General features: G+C 56.9%; 1 protein-coding gene across 1 annotated transcript; it reads right to left on the reverse strand.

Moving 5' to 3' along the window:
- Nucleotides 1–1234: 1234 nt before the first annotated feature.
- Nucleotides 1235–24706, reverse strand: WNT9A (Wnt family member 9A). Its single transcript, XM_065875230.1, has 4 exons — nt 24612–24706; nt 5323–5579; nt 3968–4230; nt 1235–1717 (listed from the first exon to the last, which is right to left on the reverse strand). The coding sequence occupies exons 1-4, from the start codon at nt 24704–24706 to the stop codon at nt 1235–1237; spliced, it is 1098 nt and encodes a 365-aa protein (XP_065731302.1).
- Nucleotides 24707–25022: the final 316 nt, after the last annotated feature.

Genomic DNA, 25022 nt, shown 5'->3' on the forward strand with positions numbered 1-25022 from the left:
CACATGTGTGCACACACCCTCAAACCAAATCAGGTCAGTGCTGGCCATCCTTTTCCCTTCCCTGCAAAATCAACAGCATGGCCAAGGAGAACAGCCTTCCATCTGCCACATCCTAACCTAGACTCTCTCCACCCATGTCTGTCCCCACCCTGCCTCCCCCACAGTGACAGAGAGCAAGCTGTGCCTTCCTCGTGAAATGAACCTCCAAGGGGCTGGCCCTGCCCCTCTGCCCGTGCCCACCTCTGGGGGAGAACAGGCCACCTTCTGCCACCCCCAGCCCCAGAATCTGCATTGAGGAGGCTAGAGTGTGGAGCCATGTGCCTGCAGGGTGCAGAGCAGGGCCTGTCCACTTCCCAGGTCAGCCTTGCTATGGGTAGCCGACCTGGACCATGGGACCTGGCTTCCAGAAACCCTGAGGGTGGTGGCCAGACACAGCCTGCTTTACTTCTTCAAAAACAACGACAGCACGTCTCTCTGGATTTAGTGGTTTCAAACGACAAAGCAGATCAGGCGAACAGTTTAGGAGGGGGCGTGGAGGGGAGGGAGAAAGGGGCCCCTCCAGGCCAGGCTCTGCTGAGAGGGGGAGAAGCCACAGCCTGGGAGACTGCAGGGATGGAGAAAATAATAATTATATATTAGTTAAATAAAAATAACTTAAAAGTCACTGATATCACTCCAAAGAGAAGTACTCGATGTCAGAGGGGGCCGGCAGTAGAACCCCCGCACCTGGGCAGCCAGGCATCTGCTCTCTACCCTAGTGGTTTGACTCTAAGCCAGTGCTGGTGCAGGACAGGCCACAGGCAGCTCACACAGAGGCCATGTGGTCATGAAGGTGTGCCCGCTGCTCCTCATAGGGCACCCAGCGCAGGAGGGGCACCTGGTGACTCAGGGGGACACAGCTTGGAAAGCATCTGTGCAAAGCTCTCAAGTCATGGGGAGGGACAAACAGGGGATGCAGAGGTCAGACTGGGCCTTTGAGATGGGGAGATAAAAGGGCAGAGATGGCCAACAAAGCCAACTCCCTGGCCTCTGCCCCTGCCTTGTAACCAAGTATACTGGGGGCGCCCGGGTCAAGGACTCAGCCCCTGCAGGTCTAGACCCCTCACATGGCACACACCACCTGTACCCCTGCAACAGCCTGGCCAGGCCCAGGGGCTCAGCCCCTGCAGGTGTACACCCCTCACATTGCACACACTGCCTGCACCCCTGCAGCAGCCTGGCCAGGCACAGGGGCTCAGCCCTTGCAGGTGTAGACTTCCTCGCGCTGGGTGCACTGCCTGCACTCCACATAGCAGCACCAGCGCACCTGGCACTGGCAAGGCCGGGTCACCACCCGACTCTGTGTGTTGTGACCACGCCCGCAGCAGATACTCTCGCAGTTCTTCTCACGGTGGCACCTGCGGCCGGCAGTGCCTGGGGAGAAGCGGCCGGCCAAGCAGAAGCTGGGTGAGTCGTCCAGGTGCACTAGCTCCGGTGTGCGGGGCAGTGGGTCGCCACCACCCGTCCCTGTGGCCCGGCCCCGCGGTGGTGAGATGGCGCCGGCCTCGCCGGTGGCCTCATTGGTGGTGCTGCCCACCTTGAGCGCTGTCTCGTACTTGTGCTTCAGGCGCTTGCCCACCTCATGGAAAGGCGCCAGCTGCCGCCAGCACGTCCGCACGGTGCACGAGCCTGACACGCCGTGGCACTTGCATGTGGTCTCCACCCCAGCCTTGATCACCTGGGAGGGAGGTGGGCATAAGGGCCACTCTGAGCAGACTGGAGACCAGTCCCCAAGGACAACCCTCAGAGGGGCTGGAACTGCCATTCACCCCAGGGCCTGACCTCATGGCCCCCCAGACCCAGGCCCAGGCAAAGGGGGTCACCACTGCTCACTACCCAGGCTCCCTGGTACCCACACATGTCCCTCCCCCTCCAAGCCATGAACCACCCGGACAGAAACCCCATAGCCAGCACCACACCTTCAGAGTGGCCACTGCAGCACCCTGAACCCACCTCCTGCACCATCATGGTCCTCCCTTCCCATCCCTGCGTCCCAGGCTGCCCTCTGCAAGGCAGGGCACACCTCCCCACTAGCCCCCCTGTCAGCACCCCCCAGGACCACACAGTCTGTCCTCAGCAGTCTGCTCCTTGAAAAAGTAAGGACAAGCAAGTTAGCTTGCCTAGTGGACAGAACTGGCCATGCCCCTGCCTGAACACAGGGATCAGATGCTACTGCCTGTGCAGGCACCATCCCCCACCCTGCTACTTGGAAAGTGGGAGAAAGCCTCCAGAGAGGTCCAGATGGGAGGGGGCTGCACCCACCGCACACATGCAGGCAGGAGCAGGCATGGCCCAGCACCAACACTCCGCTTGGGATCTGGGAAGCTGCCTAAGACCCAGGCTGGGCCCTTCCCCTCCCAGGACTTGGGTCCAACTTGCAAAGCCGTGGAGTCAGCCCAGCTGTCCCACGGGGCCTCCTGCCTGACTTTCCACACTGGGGTCCCTAGAGGGACACAGGGAAGAAGAACGGCAGGGGAAGGGGAGGTCCCTCTCCCAGTGGGCCCCAAGCCAGGCCTGAGCTCCCACACTGCCCCCAGGGAGAGTCGGCTCAAGGGGGATTAAGAAACATAGCTGCCCTCCAGCCAGGCAACAGAAGAGTCACATTTAATGATACTGTGCTGAGAAACCCGGACAAATTTAATTAAAACGAGGCTTACCCAGGACCAGTGGAGCTAATGGAGCACTTTCATATTCTGACTTTTCATTAATAGCTTACAAAAGGGCGAGTGCAGAGGAAAAGAAAGGGCCTCCCATGGGGGATTTAATCAGCCTGCACCCCTCCCCGGAGGGTGGAAGGAGAGGCAGAGCTCCTGTGGAATAGGGGGAAATTGATTCTTTAATAAGCCCACACCTCAGAACTCTGGCTTCTCAATAAAGAGGGGCTCAGAGTGAGGCTGGCATTAATTACCTCACGCCCCTCTCCAGCCCCCAGGCTGGGGCTCCATATCCCAAGGGCTGCCCAGCAAGCACGCAGATCCCCCTCCCAGTCCCTGACTATCCCACAGCTCAGGCTGAGCCTTGGGAGGCGTTTGACTGGCCAGGTTGTGCACGGACTAAGAGGGTGGGGTGTTCTGTCCACAGTGAAGGTGGCGGGACCCGATGCCTCCTCCAGTGGCATGGAGCCAAGGGGCTGGCAGGTGGGTAGAGAGTGTGCGGAGCCAGGTTCCCCCAGGTCCAGCCATGCCTGCAGCCAGCAGCTCCCAGAAGGGCCCAGCAAGAGAGCTGAAACAGTCCTTTTCACCTTGAGTCTTTTGTTTCAAGTTTCCTCGGAACAGTCCTGGCCACAGACAGGGTCCCTGAGGTAGCAGCCGCCTCCCCAGCTTGAGCCAGCCACACCCCCAGCTTTTCCCCGGGACCCCTGGACCACACACTTACCCGTTTGCTGTCCACCTAGGTCCCTGGTGACAGGACCACCCACCCCTCAGCCCTGGCAGGTAGGGACCAGTCCACTGTCTTCGTGGTTAGATGGTGCCCAGCAGGGAGACCCTCCCTGTGGCCTTGACCAGCCAGGACCCACCTGCCTGTTCACCAGCCAGCAGCAAGTAGGCCTTCTGGTTCCACCCAACCACGGGAGACCACGGGGCACCCCTCCATGGAGTTCCCCACCATGACAACTAGTATCCCTGCCCATCCGGTAAGTAATGAGCCTTATAAGCAGAAGGACTGGAGGCCCTGGCTGTCACCAGTGGCTGGAACAGAGCCCCAGAGGAAGCCGACTTCACCTCCTCCCAGCCCTTTCCACCACCAATGCCCCTCCCTCAGCCCCTGCACCCCAGCCCTTAAACACATATGCACCCTGCCCACCCCTCTGCACTTTCCCGCCCTGCTCCCCAACTCATGCCACCTGCAACCCCACACCCACCCCATGCCCTGCCCTGTGCGCCCCCCACCCTGCACCGTTTCCCACTCCGCACCCCACCCCGCTTGCCTTCACACCCACGAGGTTGTTGTGGAAATCCACACGGGCTCGCAGATCCTTGCTAGACCGCCGACCCAGGAACTCCTTGACGAACTTGCTGCTGTACTTGAGATTGTCCCCGCAGCCACCCCACTGCCAGGCCTCTCGGTTCTCCAAGTCAGGGGCCTCATCACAAGTGCAGCGCTCCATGCGGCCCGCACTGCACGCCTTGGCCAGTGCATGCGTCAGGCCAGCAGAGGAGATGGCGTAAAGGAAGGCTGTCTCCTTGAAGCCTGGGGTGGTGGGGGCAGAGGCAGGTCAGCAGGCCACAGCGGCCCCCGTCTCGCTCAGGTGCAGCCAAGTCATGGCATCCCCAGGCACACATTCCATACAGAGCAGGGTCTGCGGGAAGGATCCTTCCTGGTGTGTTCCATGCAGGGAGGGGCATACCTGCCTGGGCTGCCATGTGCACCTGGGGACAGGAGGTGCTCCCTTGTGCCCCAGACATAGGACTGGTCAGGGGCAGGAGAGAACCCAGAGTGTACTGGGCCACAGGTGTGCCCAGCAATCGGAGACCCTATCCATCTGGGTCTCCAACCTACTAGACTGGCCAGGGCCCTCTGTGAGCCTTGCCATGCCCTGGGCCCCAGGTCCCTAGTTTTTTTTTTTTTTTTTTAACATCTTTATTGGAGTATAATTGCTTTACAATGGTGTGTCAGTTTCTGCTTTATAACAAAGTGAATCAGCTATACATATACATATATCCCCATATCTCCTCCCTCTTGCATCTCCCTCCCTCCCACCCTCTCTATCCCACCCCTCTAGGTGGTCACAAACCACCGAGCTGATCGCCCTGTGCTATGCAGCTGCTTCCCACTAGCTATCTATTTTACATTTAGTAGTGTATATATGTCCAGGCCACTCTCTCACTTCGTCCCAGCTTACCCTTCCCCCGTGTCCCCTAGTTTTTAAAACAACGCTGTTGAGAGACTCAGATGAGAGTCCCCCTTGGCACCCTCATGCAGAAGGAGACACAAGAGAGGAGGCTCCGTGCTCTGGGCTGGGGCACCAGCTGGACCCCTGCTCCTGTGCCCAGGCACTGGGCCTCAGCCACTGCCATGTGGCAAGAGCCATCAGAGCTGCCTCAGGCCTTGTCACAGCTGACCACATGTGCCTTGTGCCACCAGCAACTGTTCCATGCAGGTGTGAGAAGGGACCGGGCATGGGGGAGAGGGCAGGAGGAAGGGGAAGGGGGGGATCAGGGGAGTCAGATCCCACCCACCGCCCAGTCACCTGGAACTCAGCTGAGGTGATGCACTAGGGGCGCACACCAGGGCTAGGAGGTCCTGCCTCCCTGCTCCGGCCCACTGTCCCAGCACACTCACCTCGCTTGAGCAGACTGGCCCGGTAGCGACCCTCCAACGTACAGTTCCAGCGCTCAAACCGGAACTGGTACTGGCACTCGAGAGCACTCATGCTGACCGCTTCCACCAGCGTCTCAGCCACACCGGGGTCCCGGCGGCACATGCGCCGCTGCTTGCGCTCCAGCTTCAGCCGGTCGCAGGCCTTGTAGTGTGCCTGGGCAGCTGCTTCTGGCTCCAGGGTCAGCGGGAGGATGGTCAGGGGCTCACTGCCCGTCAGCCTGGGCACAGAGAGGCCAGAGTGAGCCCTGCCCCAGAGGCAGAAGGTGGGCGCTGGGCGAGGGCTGCAGACGCTGGGGCAGCAGAAGAACCTGCTCGGCCGGAAAGCATGGTGGCAACTGGATAAGAGCCCCAGTGGGCCCACCTGGGGGACAGAAGGGGCAGCAGGCCCAGGGACAGGTACAGAAAGGCCACAGAGAACCTGGCAGGGGAGGGGTGGTGAGAAGGCCGTGGGACCCTTGCCCACCAGGCATCCTCTCTACACCCGCTTGCCCCCATATCCACTCATGCCCTGCCCTGCCAACTGCTTGTGGACCCCTGCCTGGCCCCCTGCACGCCCTGGGTTCTCACACTGGCTGCCCAGTGAGCATAACTCAGGTACCCACATGGATGCTGACTACTCCCCAACAAGTCCCTTCAGGGAGTCACACCCCAGCTGACACCAGCCTCACTGCCCAGGTCTGATGACAGGGGAAGGAACACACAGCTAGAAACTCATACACACACACCTGGGAAGACTGCCCAGCCCAGGGTATTGGCCAAGGGCATACAACCAAGGCAGGGAGCGGACACAGTTGCCTCAGGCCACATGAGATGTACATCTACCGTACCCTCCCCGACCCACTCCCATGTCTGCTTACCCAGCTTGCTCTAGGACTCCCACACTCTGCCATCCCCAGCTGGGGTGCCCCCCACGGCCCTGTGGTCCCTTGAGGATGGCCCTGGCTCACTCCCTGTCCTGCAGCCTGTGCAGATGGCCCCCATGGTTCCAATGGGGTCTCCTGGAATATGTGCACCAGAAGGGGCCTCCCAGCCCAGGACCCAGGTGCCACCCAGGAAGTGGGCTCCTGGTTCTTGTGCAACTCCACCCCTTCTCTTGGCTGAGCCAAGGCCCTGGCCTGTGTCCGTCTTCCTCTGTCTGGCCTGCCTGCCCTAACTCCTTACCAGCTGCTCCATCCAGGGAATGACTGGCTCTGGCCTTCTGCCTGCTCTGTGCTCAGAACCATGGGCCTCAGTGTCCCCAGACAGACAACTGCACATCTGGGCTCCAGGAACGTCCAAGCCCAGCCCCACCCAGACCTTCAGCCCTCAGGAGGGAGAGGTGCCCACCTGGACGTGAACGGGGCTCAGAGCCCACCACTAGAGCATCTTTAGAAACAAGCCCCAGCCCCCACCTCTCACCTCAGCCAACCCCAGGAACCAAGGGTATCAGGAGTTCACAGATACTGGAGCCCCACACCGTGCCCCATCCCATTTCTGGCTGACCTTCCAAAGCCCCCTCAGGGGTACGGTGGCCACTGGGCTGACAAGGAGAGCTGCAGCTTTCTGCAGGGGAAGGGAAGTGGGCAGGGCCTTCTAGAACCCTACCCTCTAACAGACTCCAGCAGTAATGCTGCAGGTTGAGGTTCCCATGGGAACAACCTGGGGTACCACATTTTGTAGCTGCATGCACACACACCCCAGCATGCCCTGCCCTGCCTAGTGGAGAGGGGAGTCGCTGCATATCCACCCTGGTAAGGGTGGGGCCCGTGCAAAGCAGAATCAGCCCTACCCTGAGGCCTCTGGACCCCGGTCCCTGAAGGAGTTGCCCCTGGCTCACCCTCGCTGATCAGCTCCCTGAGAACAGCAAAGCAGGGTGCTGAGGCTCGGGAACCAGGCTGACAGGAGGCCCAGGCAGCATTGGGCAAGGAGGCTACCAGAACACCAGAGCTGACTGGTCAGGCCTAGGGGTGCAGAGCAGAAAGGACCACTACCCCCCACCTCTGCACACTTAGGTACCGCATGAGTGAGGCCATGGTGGGCGCCCTGAGAAGACCCACCCCAGGCCTTGGCCCTGCTCTCCACAGCGCTCAGAGCTAGTGTACCGGTGAGCTGTGGGAGAGCAGAGGTGGCAACTGCTCCCAACCCTGAGACCAAGGGTGTGGGTGAGCAGAGCCCACAGAGGCATCCCTGCCAGCTCAAGTCTGTGCAGACGTTGCTGAAAGACCCGTGTCCCTCTCCATAAGCAACACTCTGAATCAGGAGGCCCCTGGGTGTGCGGTGGGAGGTCAGCACGGGTGCTGGCTAGAGGAGAAGCTCCAAAGGTCCCTGAGACACGGACAGATCCTTTGTGGGCCACTGAGCAGTGGGGATGCAGAGGCAGTAAGACCTTCGGGGAGAAGACACATGAGCTTGGAGCTGGGACGATGCACTGGAGGGGTAGCAGCACACGGCAGCCCCAGTTACCTGCACCCCTTATCTAGCATTAGGACTTCATGCCTAAGGACATGGGGATGTGGCAGAGGCTGACGTCAGGGGGCAGTTTTGTGGACTTCCAGGCCCCTGCCTGAGGACAGCTGCTGCGCTGGGGCAGGGTGAGCAGGCAGGGGCCCGAGGACCCTGGGCTGGAGGCTGGAAGAGCCATACTCCTCACACAAAGACAGCTCACACAGTGGAGACTTGTCCCCAGACAGGAATGTCAACAGCTGTGCCCAGAACTGCGTGCCACATGGCTAAAGCACTGTAGCCTCCAACCAGCACATCCCCCAGGCAGGATTCAGATTAACCAAGCTCCCACCGCTGCCAAAACATTCCAGCATCCAAGAAGACCCCTACTGTAAGGCCATCCTGGGGGACATGGGGATGGAAACGGACGAGGAGAGGGAGACAAATGGCAGGTGATGCTGCCTTCCAGTCTTCCAGGAGGCATTGGGGGTGCCTGTGTCCAAATTCTGCACATGGGCACTGAGGACAGGGCCCTCCCTACCTGGTGCCAGCCTGTGTCCACACTGCACATGAGGAGCTAACTCAGGGGTCCCCCACACCCAGGGCCAGTCTACATAGCTATAGGTAGTTTCACTCCCACCTGGCCTCAGCATGTCCACCAGGGTACCAGAGGCAGCTCCATAAACACAGCCACAGGCAAGCTGACACTCTCCTGAGGCCAGGTGGGGTCTACATCTGTTCTGGGCAGAAGGATGTTGTGGAAGGGTCAGCTCAAGTCCAGGAATGGCCATCTGAAAATCGTGTGGCCACATGGCTGAGGCCTGAGGCCCCGGGCCAGGCCTTTCCCCTGAGCCATCACCCAGCTCCCATGGTAGGCATGAGGCTGAAACCCAAGGGGGCAGCACTGCTCTACCCCCCGGCGTCCCTCATCCCAAGGTGGCACGTCCCCACCTCCTTTTTACGGGGGCCCAACTGGCCCCTGCCCAGGCCCCCTTAACAGTCAGTGTGGACTCAGTGCAGCCAGCCTGTGAACTTATGGCCCGGAGTGCAGCAACAGAGGACAAACCCTCACGGAGGTGCAGGGGTGAGACAATGCATGGGGTACAGGGAAGAGGGTGGCCGTCAGGTGGGTCCGGGCTCAGTGGAGAAGGTCCCAGGGACAAGAGGCAGAAACGACAACACAACGAGGAACCCACAGAAGTGCTGGAGGAAAGATGAGAGGTTCATAAAACATTCTTAGAATCAGGGAGGCTTTTGTCAGAGGGACTCAGAATCCAAAATGCCTTTAAAATTTAATAAATTAGACTATCGAAATGTACAAGAATCTCTGCACAGCAAAAAGTAGCATAGAACCCCAAGACCAACAGAGGAAATGCTGCAATTCAGATCCCAGGCCAAGGACCAAGTTTCTTTGCTTGTGTGTGGGCACATGCGCATGTGTTGCATGTACATATGTGGACACAGGCGTATCTTTTCCTCTAGATCAATAACAAAGGAATCAACTGTTAATTGGATACAGGATATGAACATACAGTTCAAGGGAAGAGAATATAGCTGGCTGTTAAAAACTTATTTGCATTTCACTCAAAAAAATGCAAGATAAAACTATATTGAGGGCTTCCCTGGTGGCGCAGTGGTTGAGAGTCCACCTGCCGATGCAGAGGACACGGGTTCGTGCCCCGGTCCGGGAAGACCCCACATGCCGCGGAGCGGCTGGGCCCGTGAGCCATGGCTGCTAAGCCTGCACGTCCGGAGCCTGTGCTCCGCAACGGGAGAGGCCACAACAGTGAGGGGCCTGCATACAGCAAAAACAAAAAAAACAAAACTATATTGATAGGTTATTTTTCATTCATCAGAGGAGTACAAATCAATGTCTGATAGGATTATTGTCAAGGACACAGGGAAGGAGGTGTTCCTCCTTGGCTGGAATTCTGGACTGACATATCTATAAAAATTCACCCACCAATTCTCTTTCTAGAAATACAGACTACAGATACGTTATCTTAAAACATATAAGCAAAAAAAAAAAAATTTAATGTCAGCAAGAAACAACGTACAAGCGTATGTCACTCACATGTTACCCAATGCAACGCTGTCATGCAAAAACACTGGAAGCACTGTTTGGTATTCAAAAAGACTGGAGATTGGCTGAATAAATGGGCTCCATCCACTCCAGTATTCAGCAGGCCTCAGAAAAGCCGCAGCCCACCTGCTGTGTACACTCAGTGCAAGGCACAGGCCTACCTCTGCAGAGTACCTGCATGCACACCTGTGGGTGCACGGGGCAACCCAGGATAAAGGCAGCCTGGGGCAGAGGAAACACGTTCTTCTCCCTTATGGCGTGTGAGCCACTCACACGTTGTCCCATGTACATGTGGCCCATTCAAAATGACAAAGTTCAACATACAGCCAGTGGCATGGAGAAGTCCCTCACAGGCTCTCAGCCCTGTATGCCAGCCTGGAGCAATGAGCCTCTGCCCACACAGCCTATCTCCAGGGGCTGCGCCTTCCAGCCCAGAAAGCGCCCAGGCCACCCGGCACAGCACAGACCCTCCAACCGCCCACTGCCCACACCAGTGCACCTGCCACTGTGCTCACACAGCTGCCCCTCCCTCTCTGTGGGCATCTGGTCTGAGACAGGCGGGTCAATGGGCACATAAGCCTGCCCAGGAAGCCCATGGAGGACTTGAGTCCAGGTTGGCTGCCCTTGCTCCACCTGGCTGCCCTCTCCCCAGCTCTGGACCCATTTCCTGGGAAGAAACGAGACCTAAGTGTTGGTCTGGCACTTTACAACACTCAGGTATCTTCAAAAGATATAATACACACATGGAAGTGAGCAGCACAACTGGGAAACACAGCTCTCACCCAGCTCAAGAAACAGCCTTGTGCCCAGGCACTCTCAACTGCCACCACTAATGTCATAAACAATCTCCTAAACATCCTCCAAAAGCTTCCTCATCTTGCTGTGCACATCCAGCTCTCCATCCAGCTGACACCAACATCTGCCCATGAAGTATGGTGGGGCCAGCATCCCTCCCTCAGGATCCCAAAGGTTCCATCTCCTCGCTGCTCTGTGATGTCACAGCAGCCTCACATGTGGCTCATTTCCAGGCTCCACCCTGGGCTAGTGTCCCGAGCTCCTGACGTTTTACTGGGATTCCGTCAGGAGCTCCTTCCAACAGATTCCAAGGGCACACGGTGGCTCTGCATTTGCACACACGTGACAGGGTTTGCTGGGGTGGTCATGACTGCTCTGTGCAATTTTTTAAAATAAATTTATTTATATATTTTTGGCTGCATTGGGTCTTCTTTGCAGTGTGCGGGCTTTCTCTAGTTGTGGCGAGCGGGGCTACTCTTTGTTGCAGTGCACGGGCTTCTCATTGTGATGGCTTCTCTTGTTGCAGAGCACGGGCTCTAGGCGCGTGGGCTCAGTAGTTGTGGTGCACAGGCTTAGTTGCTCTGCAGCATGTGGGATCTTCCCGGACCAGGGATCGAACCCGTGACCCCTGCATTGGCAGGCAGATGCTTAACCACTGCACCACCAGGGAAGTCCCCTGTGTGTGCAATTTTGAATCTCTCCATTGGTGAGAACAGCATCTCTCTCCATTTACTCAGGATTCCTTCCTGCCTCTCTCTGAAGTCTTACACGTTCCCCCACTGAAGTCTGAAGTCTTACAGCCTCCCACAGGGCTGGCCTGTATTAGAGTCAGTCTGTGTTCCAGAGTGATAGTGTATAAAAATAAAATAACTTTATAAAGTCAGTCTTCCCTCTGTTGCTGACCTACAAAAGTCCAACTGACCCTATGCTGATTTAGTATTTGGTGACCTTGCTATGTGTTGTAATTCATCTCTGATGATTTTCAGATGCTCTGTGTACAATCATGCAGTCTTACTATGCGGTTCTTCCTGCCTTGCTACACTGGCTAGGGCCATCAGCATAATCGTGCAGAATCTGCCAGCTACCCTCTGGGACCCAGCCTCCTGACCCCCAACTCCACAGCCACCAGTCAGCACAGAGCTGTCCAGTGCCCTTGCCAGCATGTGTGGCCATGAGGTGAAGGAGAGAACTGTGGGCACCACCACCAGAAAGTGGGGACCCTCATCCTTGCTCATCTCTGCTACCCAGACCCACCCCTCCAGACGCAAGGGCGCCCTAAAGACTGGCACTACAAGGCCAGAGACCAGGAGTCAATGCACTCACAGAGCCAGAACGTGATTGCTACACGAGAGAAATGACTCCCATCATGCTTGAGGGTCTGTTAAGACAATTGGCATCACCCAGATTTAGACAACGGTGACGACAGGCATCCCTGTCTGACTCTTGGTCTTAAAAGGGAAGCTTTTGCCATTTCACTGTCAAGCATGAGGTTTGCTGTGTGTTTTTCTGGACACCCTGTATCAAGTTAAAGAAGTTCCCTTCTGCTTTTAGTTTGCTATGAATGTTTTTAAAAATCACAAATGGATGTTGAACTTTATCAAATGTCATCCCTGCATCTTTTGATGTGTGATTTTTCTCCTTTAATCTGCTAAATTGAGGAATTTCACGAATTGATTTTTCTAATGTTAGACATTAAGCATTCCTGGAATAAACCCAGTTGGCCACGATGGGTTTTATCCTTTCTCTGTTTTGCTGATGTAACTTGATGATGTTTTGTCTAGGATGTTTGCATCCGTGCTTGTAATTTTCTTCTCCCATGCTCTTCCTGCTGAGTTTCAGTGCCTTAGCAGGAGTTTTTTGTTTTGTTTTGTTTTTTTAAATTTCCTAGAAGAGTTGTGTCAGATTAGAATCGTGTCTTCTTGACTGTTTGGTGGAACTTGCCATGAAGCCATGCAGGCTGACCTTTTCTTGGTGGAAACATTTCCTTTCTGGTCCAATTTCTTTTTCTTTTCTTTTAGAACACCTTTATATATTAAGATATAATTCACTTACCATAAAATTTGCCCATTTAAAGTATGTAATTCAGCATTTTGTAGTATATTTGCAGATATGTGCAAACACCACCACAGTCAATTTTAGGATATTTTCATCACTTCAAAAAGAAACTACATAGCGTACTCTTTAGCTATTACCTCCCTATTCCCCTCCCCCAACTCCTGGCAACCACTAATCTACCTTCTGCCTCTGGGGGTCTGCCTGATCTGGACATTTCCTATAAAAGGAATCAAACAACGTGTGGCCTTTTCTGACTGGCTTCTTTCACTTAGCACAATGTTTTCAAGGTCCCTCCATGTGGTAGCATGTAATAATATCCCACTGTATGGATATACCACATTCTATTTTTCTACTCCTCAGGTGATGGACGTTTGAGCTGTTCAATCTTTTTATTTATTTAATTTATTTTTTGGCCGCGTCCTGCAGCATGAGGGATCTTAGTTCTCTGACCAGGGATGGAACCCGTACCCTTGGCATTGGGAGCGCAGAGTCTTAACCACTGGGCTGCCAGGGAAGTCCGAGTTGTTCACTCTTCAGCTATTGTTCATAATGCCACTATGACCACTCATGTACACATATTTTTGTGAACATATGTTTTCATTTCTCATGGGTATATACCCAGGAGTGGAACTGCTAGGTCATAGAGGAATTCCACATTTAATTGTTTGAGGAACTGTCAGATTGTTTGCCACAGTGACTATACCACTTTACATTCCCAGTGACCCAATTTCTTTGCTTACTGTAGTGTTAGTCAATATTTCTATATCTTGAATCTGTTTCTGTTACTTTTTTGGTTTTCTCCATTTCCTCTGAATTTGCAGATTTATCAGCATGGAACTGTTCATTACATTCCCTTGTTTTTGTTTGCAGAATCTGTGATGATGTTCCCCGTAGCTGGACACTAGCACTCTGAGCCTCCTCTTCACTGGGTTAGTCTCCTCAGGTGTTTCTAAGACCTTCCCAGAGAGGGATCTGTTCATCTCTAATGCACGTTTTTTTTGTTGATTTCTGCACTACTTCTACTTTCTTTCGGTTTACCTTACTTCTCTTCCTCACTTTTGCGATGGACACTTGCTGAGTGCTTTCAAGTGTCTCTCCACTTCTGAAATATGCATTTAAGCTACCACTGTGGCTGCTTCAGTCTCTCCGAAACTGCAGCCTCAGGGCACCAGACTGAGCCTGATACAGCCCCAGGTCACTGACTAAAACAGTCACAGCTCAGGTCACTGTGCTGAGTCCGAGTCTCTCTCTACTCTCATTTCCCTCTTTACCTTATGGCCCATTGAGCTGGTGTGTTCTCTCTCCATTCTCTTACATTCTCTATCCTTACATCGTGTGTCTCTCACCCAGAGCCTATAATTAGACTCAGGACGTGACCACAACCCCAATCACCTCAGCCTGGAACATTTCATCCACTGGGGCCCTGGGGTCTCAGTTTATCCTTTCTGCTGGCCATGCCTCTTCTTTTTCTTTTCTCCTCTCCTGCCTTCTTTTGGGTTATTTTCATTATTCTCCTTTTCCTTTTGTTAATTTGAAGTCATATATTTCCATTATTTTCATGGTTACCCTCAAAATTACAACATGAGTCTATAAGTTACCCATGTTCAATGTTGGTCAATACCACCCCCTTCTCAGTAATATGAGGCCTGAGAACACAACCTTGCTGACCCCCTGGAATTATATGCTGTTGTGTATTTTAGTTCTACATTTAGGACCCAACAGGAAGTTGTTCAGTGCTCCCTTATCCCCTCCCTCCCTGTGACCTTCTCCTTGCCGTTCACTCCTTTTTGTGTCTGGAACACAGCAGGGCCATTTCCCATGCCTAAGCTGCGGCGTCAACATTTCCTTCAGAGCAACTCTCAATTTGTCTGAAAATGTCTTTATTTCACCCTCATTTTACAGTAATCTTCACCGAGCGTAGAGTTCTTGGCTGGCAGTTATTTTCTTTTCATGCACCAAGGGGATGGTCCCACCACCTCCTGGCTTTGCTCTCAGTTCTGAACGTAGCTGTCAGCCTGACAATCCTTGGAAGGTAATCTGTATTTTGTTTTTTGGGATTGCTTTGGTGTTTTGCAGTTGCAATCTGCCATGTTCTGGCATGAACTTTTTTTTTTTTTTTTTTCTGCTTAGAAAGACACTGGGCCTCTTGAATCTTCTTGATTGTTCTGACCAGTTTCAGAAAAACTCTCAGCCATTCTCTCCATGTATCACCCCATCAGTTCCTCTTCTCTTCTACCTCTGGGCCTCTGGTGGAGCATGTGGGACCTCCTCACTGTGTCCCCAGGTTTCTCACCCTCTCTGCTTTCTGTGTATCTGCCTTCCCATGCCACACTCTGTGTAATTTCTCTTGACCCATCTTACAGTTTGCTAATTCTCTTCAACTGTTTATCATCTGCTTTCAAATCAGTCTACTACTTAAAATTTTTCCCAGTTCTATTTGGTTTTTCCAAACTTGCTGGGTCAGTTTTTGTGGCTTCTCATTCCTTACAGATATCTCAAGCTTATCTTGCTCCTGCAAGCACAGTGAGAGTTGTTTTATTCAGTGTGGGATGCTCTGTTTACTGGTCTGCTGCCATCATTTCTGCAAGTCCTTTGGCTGCATTTCCCTGCACACCAAGCTATCTCTGACCATATGCTGGTCGCCGTATTTGAGAAACTGTTTGCAGGAATAATCTGAAGCGCAGGATAAAGGTCCCCAAAATTCACAGCCACCTGGAACCTCAGAATGTGCCTTCTTTGGAATAAGGCTCTTTGCAGAAGTAATCAAGGTAAGGATCTTGAGACCAGATCATCCTGGATCAGGTCCCACGTTGCTGAGGGCTCACCCCCCTGACGAGCTCTGCAGAGAGCACACTCCAGCCCTGGGGCAGCAGGAAAGAACCTAGGACAGACAGAGCCAAGTCTGGGGATACCCAACCCCCTCTGTGGACCAGGCCTGAGGCTGTCATGCCTGACTGCTTGGAGACTACTAGCGCAGCCCCTCTGAGCACCCAGCCAGTCACACATCCTCACATCTGCCCCAAGGACAGCCAGGTAGCGGGACGGGCATTGTCGGAAGAGGGTGGGTGCAGGTTTGGCCTACACTGGTACTGGAGCCATCCTTGTCCCACATCACTCAGCCCCTAGAACACCTCACCCCTTCTCACTCACAGTTGGGGTAGGGGAACAGATTTCGATTGCCCTTTCTCCTGCCTACAGGCCCAGCCACCACAAGGGCCACCCTGCCCGCAAACCCAGCTCCCCGGGCATGGGGAGCTGAGACCCTGGGCTGGGCGGAAGGAGAAGAGGCCGGAGTTCCAGAAGCCACAGCGCCCTGCCAAGGAAACCTCAGCCCCACCAGACGGCGTTTAATTTCTGTGTGAATCAAATTCAAAACAAATTCCAGTGCTGAGAACTGGTTCTGAGATTAACCCTCCATCCTCCCGTGGCCTGCAGCCTCCCACCCAAGCAGGCGGGTGTGGGGTGGGCATAGACGCCACCAGAGCCTGGGGCTCCCTGAGAGCTCCACCATCACTTGGTGCCCTGCCGTGCCAAGGAGGAGGTGAGGGCCAAGGGATGGGGCTGAGCAGGGCGGGAGGGCAGCTCCCCGCATACAGGTCACACTGTGGCGGAGACCTTGTGTCTGTGACAGCTGTCACCTCCATCAGCTGTGAGAACTGCCAGGTCCCGACTTCTCCACCTCATGGGGCCCGAAGATTCCAGGGCACGAAGAGCTCTTGGTCAGTCCACAGATCCATCACTGTCCAGGGGATTGCCTAGCTAAGGCCTGGCCACCCTGGGGGTCAGCTGGCAGACACAGGACTCAGCAAACTCCACTACACTGGGACCCACAGCACTGCCCACCAGGCCTGGCACCCCCAAGCCTAACAGAAAGGTCCTCATCCACACTAGGCCCCTGAAGCGAGCAGAACTCGTGGGACCCCCAGACTCTGAGGGCCACCAGCCAACTGCCCCCTTTCCAGAGCAGGACGATGGAGCCCAGATTGGACAGTGGCATGCCGAAAGCCCCCAGGAAGGTGGCTGAGGCTGCATGGGACCCCCAGATTCACTGACTGCCGCAAGGAGAAGACGGGCTGCAGTGGCTTCATGGAGGAACCAGAGTGACCAGGCCACCTCTGTGCCCTGGTCACCACATCCCCAGGCCTCAGAGATGGCTGTGGACCCATGACGGGGCTGCCACAAAGGACAGGCAAGATGCAGGGCAGGTGCTCGGAGAGCCACCGGACCCCACCACCACCGCCGCCACTACCAGCATCACTTTGATATCTGGTTTCCTTCCTGGAGCTGGCCTCCCAGGGGCCTAGCACCATGCCAGACACAGATGGGGAACACTGGGACAGCCTCAATCAACACCCCACCCTGGGGTGGCCTGAGGCAGCCACTGCTGCTCCCTCTGTCCAAGAGGGAGCCAGGTCTGGTGTGCTCTGGTCTGGGAGCCCCTGGCAGCCTCTACTCTCGGGCCAGACCACTTCCCTGGCCACGTCTACCTCAGGTATCGCTAAGAAAAACAAACGCAGCTTGAGGCTTGCCTTTTTCCATTCCCTCGTCCGGCTGCCGGTCTCGAGGTGCAGGGCCTGCCAGCTGGGCGGCTGGGTTTCCTCCTGTGGCTAGGGGCACCAGGCCAGCCAGGAACCTCACTGGGAGGAGCAGGGGAGCATGGCGGGCTGTGCCCGCAGGTCACAGAGCCAGATGGCCAGCACACCACCCAGGTTGATACCGTCCTGAGTGGGGCTGCCCTCCTCTGGAGACCCTGGACCAGCCCACAGATGTCCATTAATGATTAGTCCCTGCAGGAAAACAGGCTGGTCATCATCCAGCCCATGCTACCAAGCCCCGCTCCAGAGGCCTGCTCAGACCTGCTATGCACCGTGGGCAGCCATCTGCTCCCACCTCCCCGACCCTCGCTCAGTGGGGTCCTCAACCCCCACCTCCCACCCTGGGAGCTCCAGCAGAGCCCTCTCCCCTCAGCACGGCACCACAGCAAAAACGCCCGCAAAGCCTCTGTCCAACATCCAGGCCCCATTGTCTTGTGTCTGCCGCACCTGGCCCACCATCCGTGCGCTGGAAGGTGTAATGGCCCAGTCAGCAAGTGTGGGTGCAGCGTGGTGGAGGTTAGGGCCAGGGGTGAGCAGGGGGCTGGGCCTGACCCCACACCAGGCTCCTGGGTGCAGAGCCAGGAAGCGGAGGGGCCCCCTCACAGGCCTCGGAAGAGCTAGCCCAGTGCAGTTTGGAAGAGACACCACAAGGGAACCTCCTGGCTTCCCCAGAGGTGAGCTACAGGTAAGGAGTGATATTTCTGGGCTATGCTCTGGCTTCCTGGAAGAGGCAACAGCTGAGGCAGACCCAGGAGGATGGGTAGCCCCATGAGGACAGTGGCCCCGTTCCCCACCCACCAGAGGCTGACCTTCAAGCAGGGACCTGGCCTCACCCACTTCCCAGACAACTGCACCTCCTCTGAAACCTCCTGCAGTCTGCTGAGCCAGGGTGGGCACTGCAGGGGCACCCCCACCTCTGGGACAATACACAAAGGGAGCCGGGTGCCCCCCAGGCTGGGATTAAGGGGGCTGAGTGCCGGCCCTGCTGACAGGTGTCATTTTTCTACAGCCAGGAAAGCCAAGCCAGGCCCCTTATCAGCTCATCGCTCCTCCCCGAATTCAGGGCCCACAGCCCCCCGGGAGGAATCGTGTGTGTGCATTCTTTTCCAGGAGAAAAAATACCCACACACTTCTATTGTCCTCTATATCACAAGGCCCCTGGGGTGGGTGGTGGGCGCCACCCTCAGTCTGGGGCCACCCTGAGAGCCTGGGCAGGATCATGCTAGTGCCCATGGCTCTGGAGTCAGGTCCTGGACCACAGTGGCAAGGACGGGGGTGAGATTAGGCCAGCTGTCCTCCCGTCCAGACGGCCGCCGGCTGTGGCAGAACATCTGCTCACGCAGCTGAGGGGAGCCAGATGGCGGCGGCTTCCTCCTCACCTCAGACCCCACCAAGAGGCCACCGGACTCCACAGCCTGTGTGCACGAGATTCCCAGCCCAGAGGCCCAGTCCTGGCCTGATGCTCCCAGCTGCCTCTATCTGGTCTCTGTATTAGGGGGCCAGGGCAGGGCCCCCCCAGGAGCCTATGGAAGGGGACAATAGGCCAGGCAGGGGCCAACGGTTTGGGAGTCCACAGCCCCCCAAAGAAGACTGGCCAGGAGAAGGGGGGAGGCAGGAGGGACTCTGGAGACGAGAGATGCAAGGGGCAGTGAGCTCCCCAAGGGATCCCCTCTGCCTCCCCCGCCTGCTCTTTCCAACTGCCTCCCCATGTCTGCCCTGGACCCATAGGCTGGGAACCTGGAACACCTAGGTCCCTCTGCTGGCCACAGAGGTCCTGGACCATAGTCCAAGAAGAATCCCCCCTCCTTTGCAGGCAGGAAGCCCAGGCTCCTCTACACACCACCCCTCTATCCTCTCCTGTCCCTGGAGCTCCCTTCTCTGACCTGAAGCCCTCCCCACATCCCCAGGCACCTTCCCTCAGCCTGCTGCCCCTGCCCTGCATCCCTCATCACCTGCTGTTCTGAGGTCTCACCCATAGGGCTTCCAAGGGGCCTCAGCAATCTCCCTGCCAGCCCCTCAGCTGCCCTGGACACTGTGGATAGGGCCCCATCGCCTGGGCCCTCCCCCACCTCAGCTGCCAGTGCAGACCTACCCTCTCCTGACCCTCTGAAGCACACTGCTCTCCATGGCCTCTCCCTCAAACACCAGATCTGAGGCCTTGCAGGACTGTTTCGGGCATGTCTGTCCAGAGGTGGGTCTCCATGGGTAGCACCTGCCCTGTTGCCCAAACCCACGTGACTCCCCAAGCTCCTGCCTGCTTAGCTCACAGCACCACCACCCCTGGCCGGGGAATCCCCTGGGACACCTATCACTCTGTCAGCTCCTCCGTAGCCCCAGTGGACTCTGGGTCTCCCCAGCCTCTCTGTGAAAGGCTGACCTCCCCTACAGGTGAGCCCCAGCCCTCAGTCCCATACACAAGCCCGCCAAGCCCCTGTCAGAGCTGTCTCGTTCTCTCAGCAGGGCTCCATCTTATCCCTTGCCCACTCACAGGCTCACCGTACAGCCTTGTCATTCTATCATTCTACCATTAGGCTCGCTCCTGCTGCCCAGGAAATCTTCCCTCCTTCTTCCTACTCTAGGGACCAGCTGGGAGCCCCTACTCCAAGCAGCCAGCAGGCACGTGGCCACATAGGACCGCCAGCTGAGCCCCAGGCTCAGTATTCAGAGAAGCAGAGGAGATGCCCTCACCTCCTGGCGCTGGGCAGTCGACCCTCCCTGACCCGCACTCAGAGCCCTCTCTCACCCCAATGACAGCAGCCCCTCTGGGGCAGACCTCGAGCACAGTGCCAGGGCCTCCAGCTAGCCCCAACCCCAGACCAGGCTCCAGCAAATGAACAGCCACCTGCACCCTGGCCCCCCACATAGTCCACTGGGGGCCAAGCAGGGGGAAGATCTGTTGTGAAGACCCATGGGTGCAGCCCCTGTATGAAGGGGTGAGAGCATGCCAGCTCACAGGTCAAGAAAACAGGTTTTCCTCAGTCCAAGAATAGATCTAGAACGTTTAAAGAGCTCTTACAACTCAACAGAAAGACAAACAACTGAGCCAAAAAGTAGGTAAAGAAACTGAATAGACGTTTCCCCAAAATAAGACATTATAAATAGCCACTGTGCACATGAAAAGATGCTCAACATCACTAGTCATCAGGGAAATGTAAATCAAAACTACAACGAGACACCACCTCAAATCGACCAGGGTGGCCAGAATTTAAAAACAAACAAAAAAATATGTTTTCTTTAAAATCAGAGAATTAACAAGCATTGGCGAGGAGTGGAGAAATTGGAACCCTCGTGCATTACTGATGGGAATGTAAAATGATGCTGTGGAAAACAGTGTGGTGGCTTCTCAAAAGGTTAAACGTAGCATGACTATATGATCCAACAATTCTACTCCTAGGTATGTACCGAGAAAAACTGAAAACATACAGCCAAAAAAAAACCTTGTACACCAATTTTCACGGGAGCATTATCCACAATAGCCAAAAGGCTGAAACTACCCAAGTGTCTATCAAGAGATGAATAGGTGGAAGAAAACTGCCCTATGTCCAGCTAGTCAAATATTATTTAGTCACAAAAAGGAATGATGTACTGATTCTTGCTACAAAGGTGAATAAATCGTGAAAACAGTATGCTCGGTGAAAAGAGCCAGACGCGAAAGGCCACGTATGGTATGATTCCATTTGTATGAAATGTCCAGAATAGGCAAATCCACAGAAACAGAAAGTGGATTAGTGGTTGCCAGGGGCTGGGGGAGGGGGGGACGGGATATGAGGTTTCTGGGGTGATGAAAATGTTCTGGAATTAGATAGCGGTGCTGGCTGCACAGCCTTGTGGGTATATTAAAAACCACTGAACTGTATACTTCAACTAAGTAAATTTACAGGATGTGAGTTACATTTCAATAACAAAAAGACCTTTGGCCCTAAGGCCAATTGCCCTCCCCCATTTGCAATGGTCCAGAGCACCTCAGCTGCCTTTCAAACTGGCTCCCAGCACCCCTCATGGGGTAGGGAAGCCCTTAGTGTCACACCTGGTGCTGCCTCTTTCATGCAGGCCTCCAGGCTACTTGGACCAGAGAGTTGGGATGAGCCCAGACCTCACAGCAGTGCCCCACTCCCCCACATCACACTGCAAATGTTTCCTGTATAATGTGGAGTGCTGAAGCCAACACCATGAAAGAGCCTCAGGGCTCACAGTGCCCCTTCTTACTTCTATAGAAGATTAATCACTTTGGAAGCCTCAGGCCTCCGCTGGCCTGTGCAGCCCCTGGATGCCTGTCTAGCAGTTTCCCCAGGGGCCTCTGCAGGGGGCTGGCTCAGCACACACACAGGACCTCTAAGAAAGAGGCAGCAAGGTGCTGGGGAGCCCAGACCCTGCTCTGACAAGCACAGATCCCCCATATCCCCAGATCCAGCCCCTGGCTCCAGGCTCAGAGGAGCACAAGGGTGGCTTGCCCCAGGGCCTGGGGCGTCCCTTCCTGAGCAGGTTTCAGCACACAAGGTCCACCCTTTAGCTCTATATTCTCACCTGAGGATAACGCCAAGAGAGGAGCAAAGTATGGGAGAGCCCACCCAGATCTATGGGGTGGGGCAGGGGACTTGGTGGTTGGCAGCAGGGAGGGGTGTCCAAGTTTGTATCTCAAACTTGCCACAAGACCTTGGGACAGTCTCTTCCTCCTTAGAGCCAGGCTCCACTTCCTTCCAAGAGAGCATCAGGCCAGCTGTCTAGGCCCCCAGAGCACAGACATCTCTGTAGCCCCAGGAGAACCAGATGGAAACACCACCTGCTAATCACACCAAAAAGAATGGTCAGGCCAGGGAGGAAGAGAGGAGAGCCCCTTTCCCATGGCAGGCAGGTGACCTGGAGGGCCCTGCCTGGTGGCCAGAGGCTGAGCAGGACAGCAGGAGCAGGGCGGGTTGGGTTGCAGCCTGGGGGGGTGGGGGGGGCGGGGCAGGGAGGGCTCCCACCACCCACGTGATCCTCCCCCAGGCCAGCCTCTCTGGGTTTCTGGGCTGTAACTGGAGCTGCCCTGCCTGTGAGCCTCTGTGCCAGGCAGAGCTTTCAGAGTGGGGGAAGGGAGAGGAGGGCTGGATCCCAGCTCCTTCCCCCTGTTCCCTCTGTACTTGGGGTGGGGAGGGAAGCCCCAGCACAAGGCACAGAGAGGCCCCCTGGCTCTGGCCCAGCCCTGCCTGGCCCTGCCTGCCTTGGGCCATCTCCTCCTCCCCCTCCCCTCTGGCTCCTGCCCCTTTATTAAGCCAGGAGAAAGGGCCCCAGACCCAGGCTCAGCCAGTCACTGCTAGCCAGAGGCTGGGCCTCCATGCCTGGTGCTATCCTGAGTGGACTCCAGCACCAGGTCCCTTACCTTCTCTGCCTGTGGGGCTGGCACAGAGCCTGCCATCCTCCAGGACCTCCATCCACCAAGCTGAGTCTTGTCTCTCTTGTCTGGTGGCAGGGGGAGGGGGGAAGTGGGGTGTACCCCCAGCAGAGGCAGCAGAACTGCTTTCTATGCTACCCACGGGGCAGGACTTGGGAAGCCTCACTTGAGGGGGCCTTTGGGATTAAAGAACAGGGCCAGAAGGTCTAGCTGGAGAAGCCACAGGGGCTCCAAGCCCTCCTGACTTGCCACACAGCCACTGGCCACACTTCCCTGTAGGTACAAAGTGCAGAGAAAACACGGAGAAAAAGAGGGATGCTACAGGGGTTGGGATGGAGGGCGGGAGCCAGGACCCTGAACGCCACCCTGTGGGTCTGATCTTCCCAGAGAGAAAAGGCCAGCAGCAGGGAGACTCCAAGCAGAGCCCAGCGTGGCGCAGACAAGCCTAGGGTGTGTCTGAAGCCTGGTGAGCAGACCCATGGCTGAGCCCGGACAGCGAGAAGGCACAGCTGGCTGACAGGCCATCGTGACTCACCGTGGACCTGCAGCCAGACAGCCAGCCTCTGACCCTCCCTCTGCCCGAGAGGGTGAGGCAAAGGCTGCACAGATGGCATGCAGGGGCGTGCCAGTCTCTGCACAGCCTGGGCCCCAGGCGGGCCAAACCCACAGCCACAGCTCTGGCTGCGGGGTGGGGTCTCCAGGGTAAGGAGACAGGGAGCTGACCCTGGAAGACAACCCAGGAAAAAAGAACAGGAGAAGGGGGAGGGGGGAGAAAAACACAAAGGGAAAGTTTCCCATGAAAATATTTTATTTTCTTTGAGAACAGGATACACCTGCAGGGCTTCTCGCCCAGTCGGCCTCTCCCCGCCCTGGCAGTGCCACATTTCTGGACCAACGGGGCCCTCTGCCGGCCAGGACGCTGCGCGCCGGCGCCTGGTCCAGGGGAGAGGGAACAGGTGACGACGGGTGGAGGGCGGCAGCCCGGGAACGGCCGCAGGGCACGCAGGACAGGGACTGGGCAGGACGCGAGGGTGGCCTCGGCTCCAGGAGTGGCACGGGGTAAGGAGGCGGGGAGACTGGGGAGATCCGGAGGGCTGCCCACACGATGCCACCCAGACCCCGGTGTGCCCATCTGCAGAGTACAGCTAGGGTCCCCAAAGCTCGCCCGTCTGGACATCCCAGATCTGGGAGCGAGGAACGAGGAAGGGCAGGAAGGAACGTCGGAGACGAGCCCAAACCACACTAACTGCTGCTGCGGAGAAGCGCGCAGGACAGCGACCCTGGAGGCGGCGGGAGGCAGCATTCACGGCTGGGCTGGGCCCTGCGCACCGGAGAGGTCCCACAGACGCGCTCCCGCGGGCCGGGGCCCGAGCGAACGTCAGAAGCAAAGCGCAAGAAAAATAAAATTCCTCCAGTCTAGAGTTTTTTTTTCCCTTTGGGGCTCAGAGCAAGGAACATCTGGATTTTGTACGTATTTTTTTGTTGTTGTTAAATTAACTTCTCGAGGAGAGAAAGGAGGGGGAAACTGCAAGGGGGGGTGGGTGTGCAGGGGCCAGGGAGGCTCCAGACGTTTGGCAAGAAATCCTGGCCTAAGGGAGCCGATAACCAGAGCTTGGTCCCGGAGCTCCAGGGAGCCTCACGCACGGCCGCGGGCGCGGCCGCAGCGACTACAGCTCCGGGGTCACGGAGGACCGGGGCCTCACGCCAGCCCGTCGGATACGCCGGCCCCTCTCCGCGCTCCGCGCCACGGGGACACCGACTCGCGGACCCAGCGACGCGGGCTCCGCAAACAAACAGCTCCAGGCAACCCGGGGGCCCTCGCTAGCCCGGGCACCGCGCCCCGCGCACCTGGGTCGCCCCCGCCCTCGCGCCCGCGCCGGCCTCGGGCACGGCCCGCCCGCCCCGCCCGCCGGGCTGCCGAGGCACCTACCCGAAGTAGGCGGCCGAGGGGCGCAGCGCGGCGAGCAGCAGCGTCAGCGCGAAGGCCGCGGCCAGCCAGCGCGCCAGCAGGGGCCCATCCAGCATCTTGCCGCGCCGCGGCGGCTGACCATCGCGCTCCCGGCCCCGCGCTGGGCGCCCCGCAGCCGCCGCCCTCTTATAGCGCCCGGAGCGCCAGGCCGGGGGCGGGGCGCCGGCCAGCTGGCCCGGCCCCGCCCGCGCCCGGGGCGGGGTCACGCCGGCGCCGGGGGCGGGCCGAAACCCGAACCAGCGCCCCGCCCAGCCTCGTTGCTGCCCGGCCACTCGGGTCTCAGGGCGCGCCTCGCGCGTGGGAAGGGAGGCACGCGAGGGGGCGGGTGGGAACCGGGGCGGCCGGAAGGGGCGGGAGCGTGGCGGGGGCCGG

This window comes from Phocoena phocoena, chromosome 3 (assembly GCF_963924675.1).
Source record: "Phocoena phocoena chromosome 3, mPhoPho1.1, whole genome shotgun sequence".
In the NCBI taxonomy this organism is placed as follows: domain Eukaryota; kingdom Metazoa; phylum Chordata; class Mammalia; order Artiodactyla; family Phocoenidae; genus Phocoena; species Phocoena phocoena.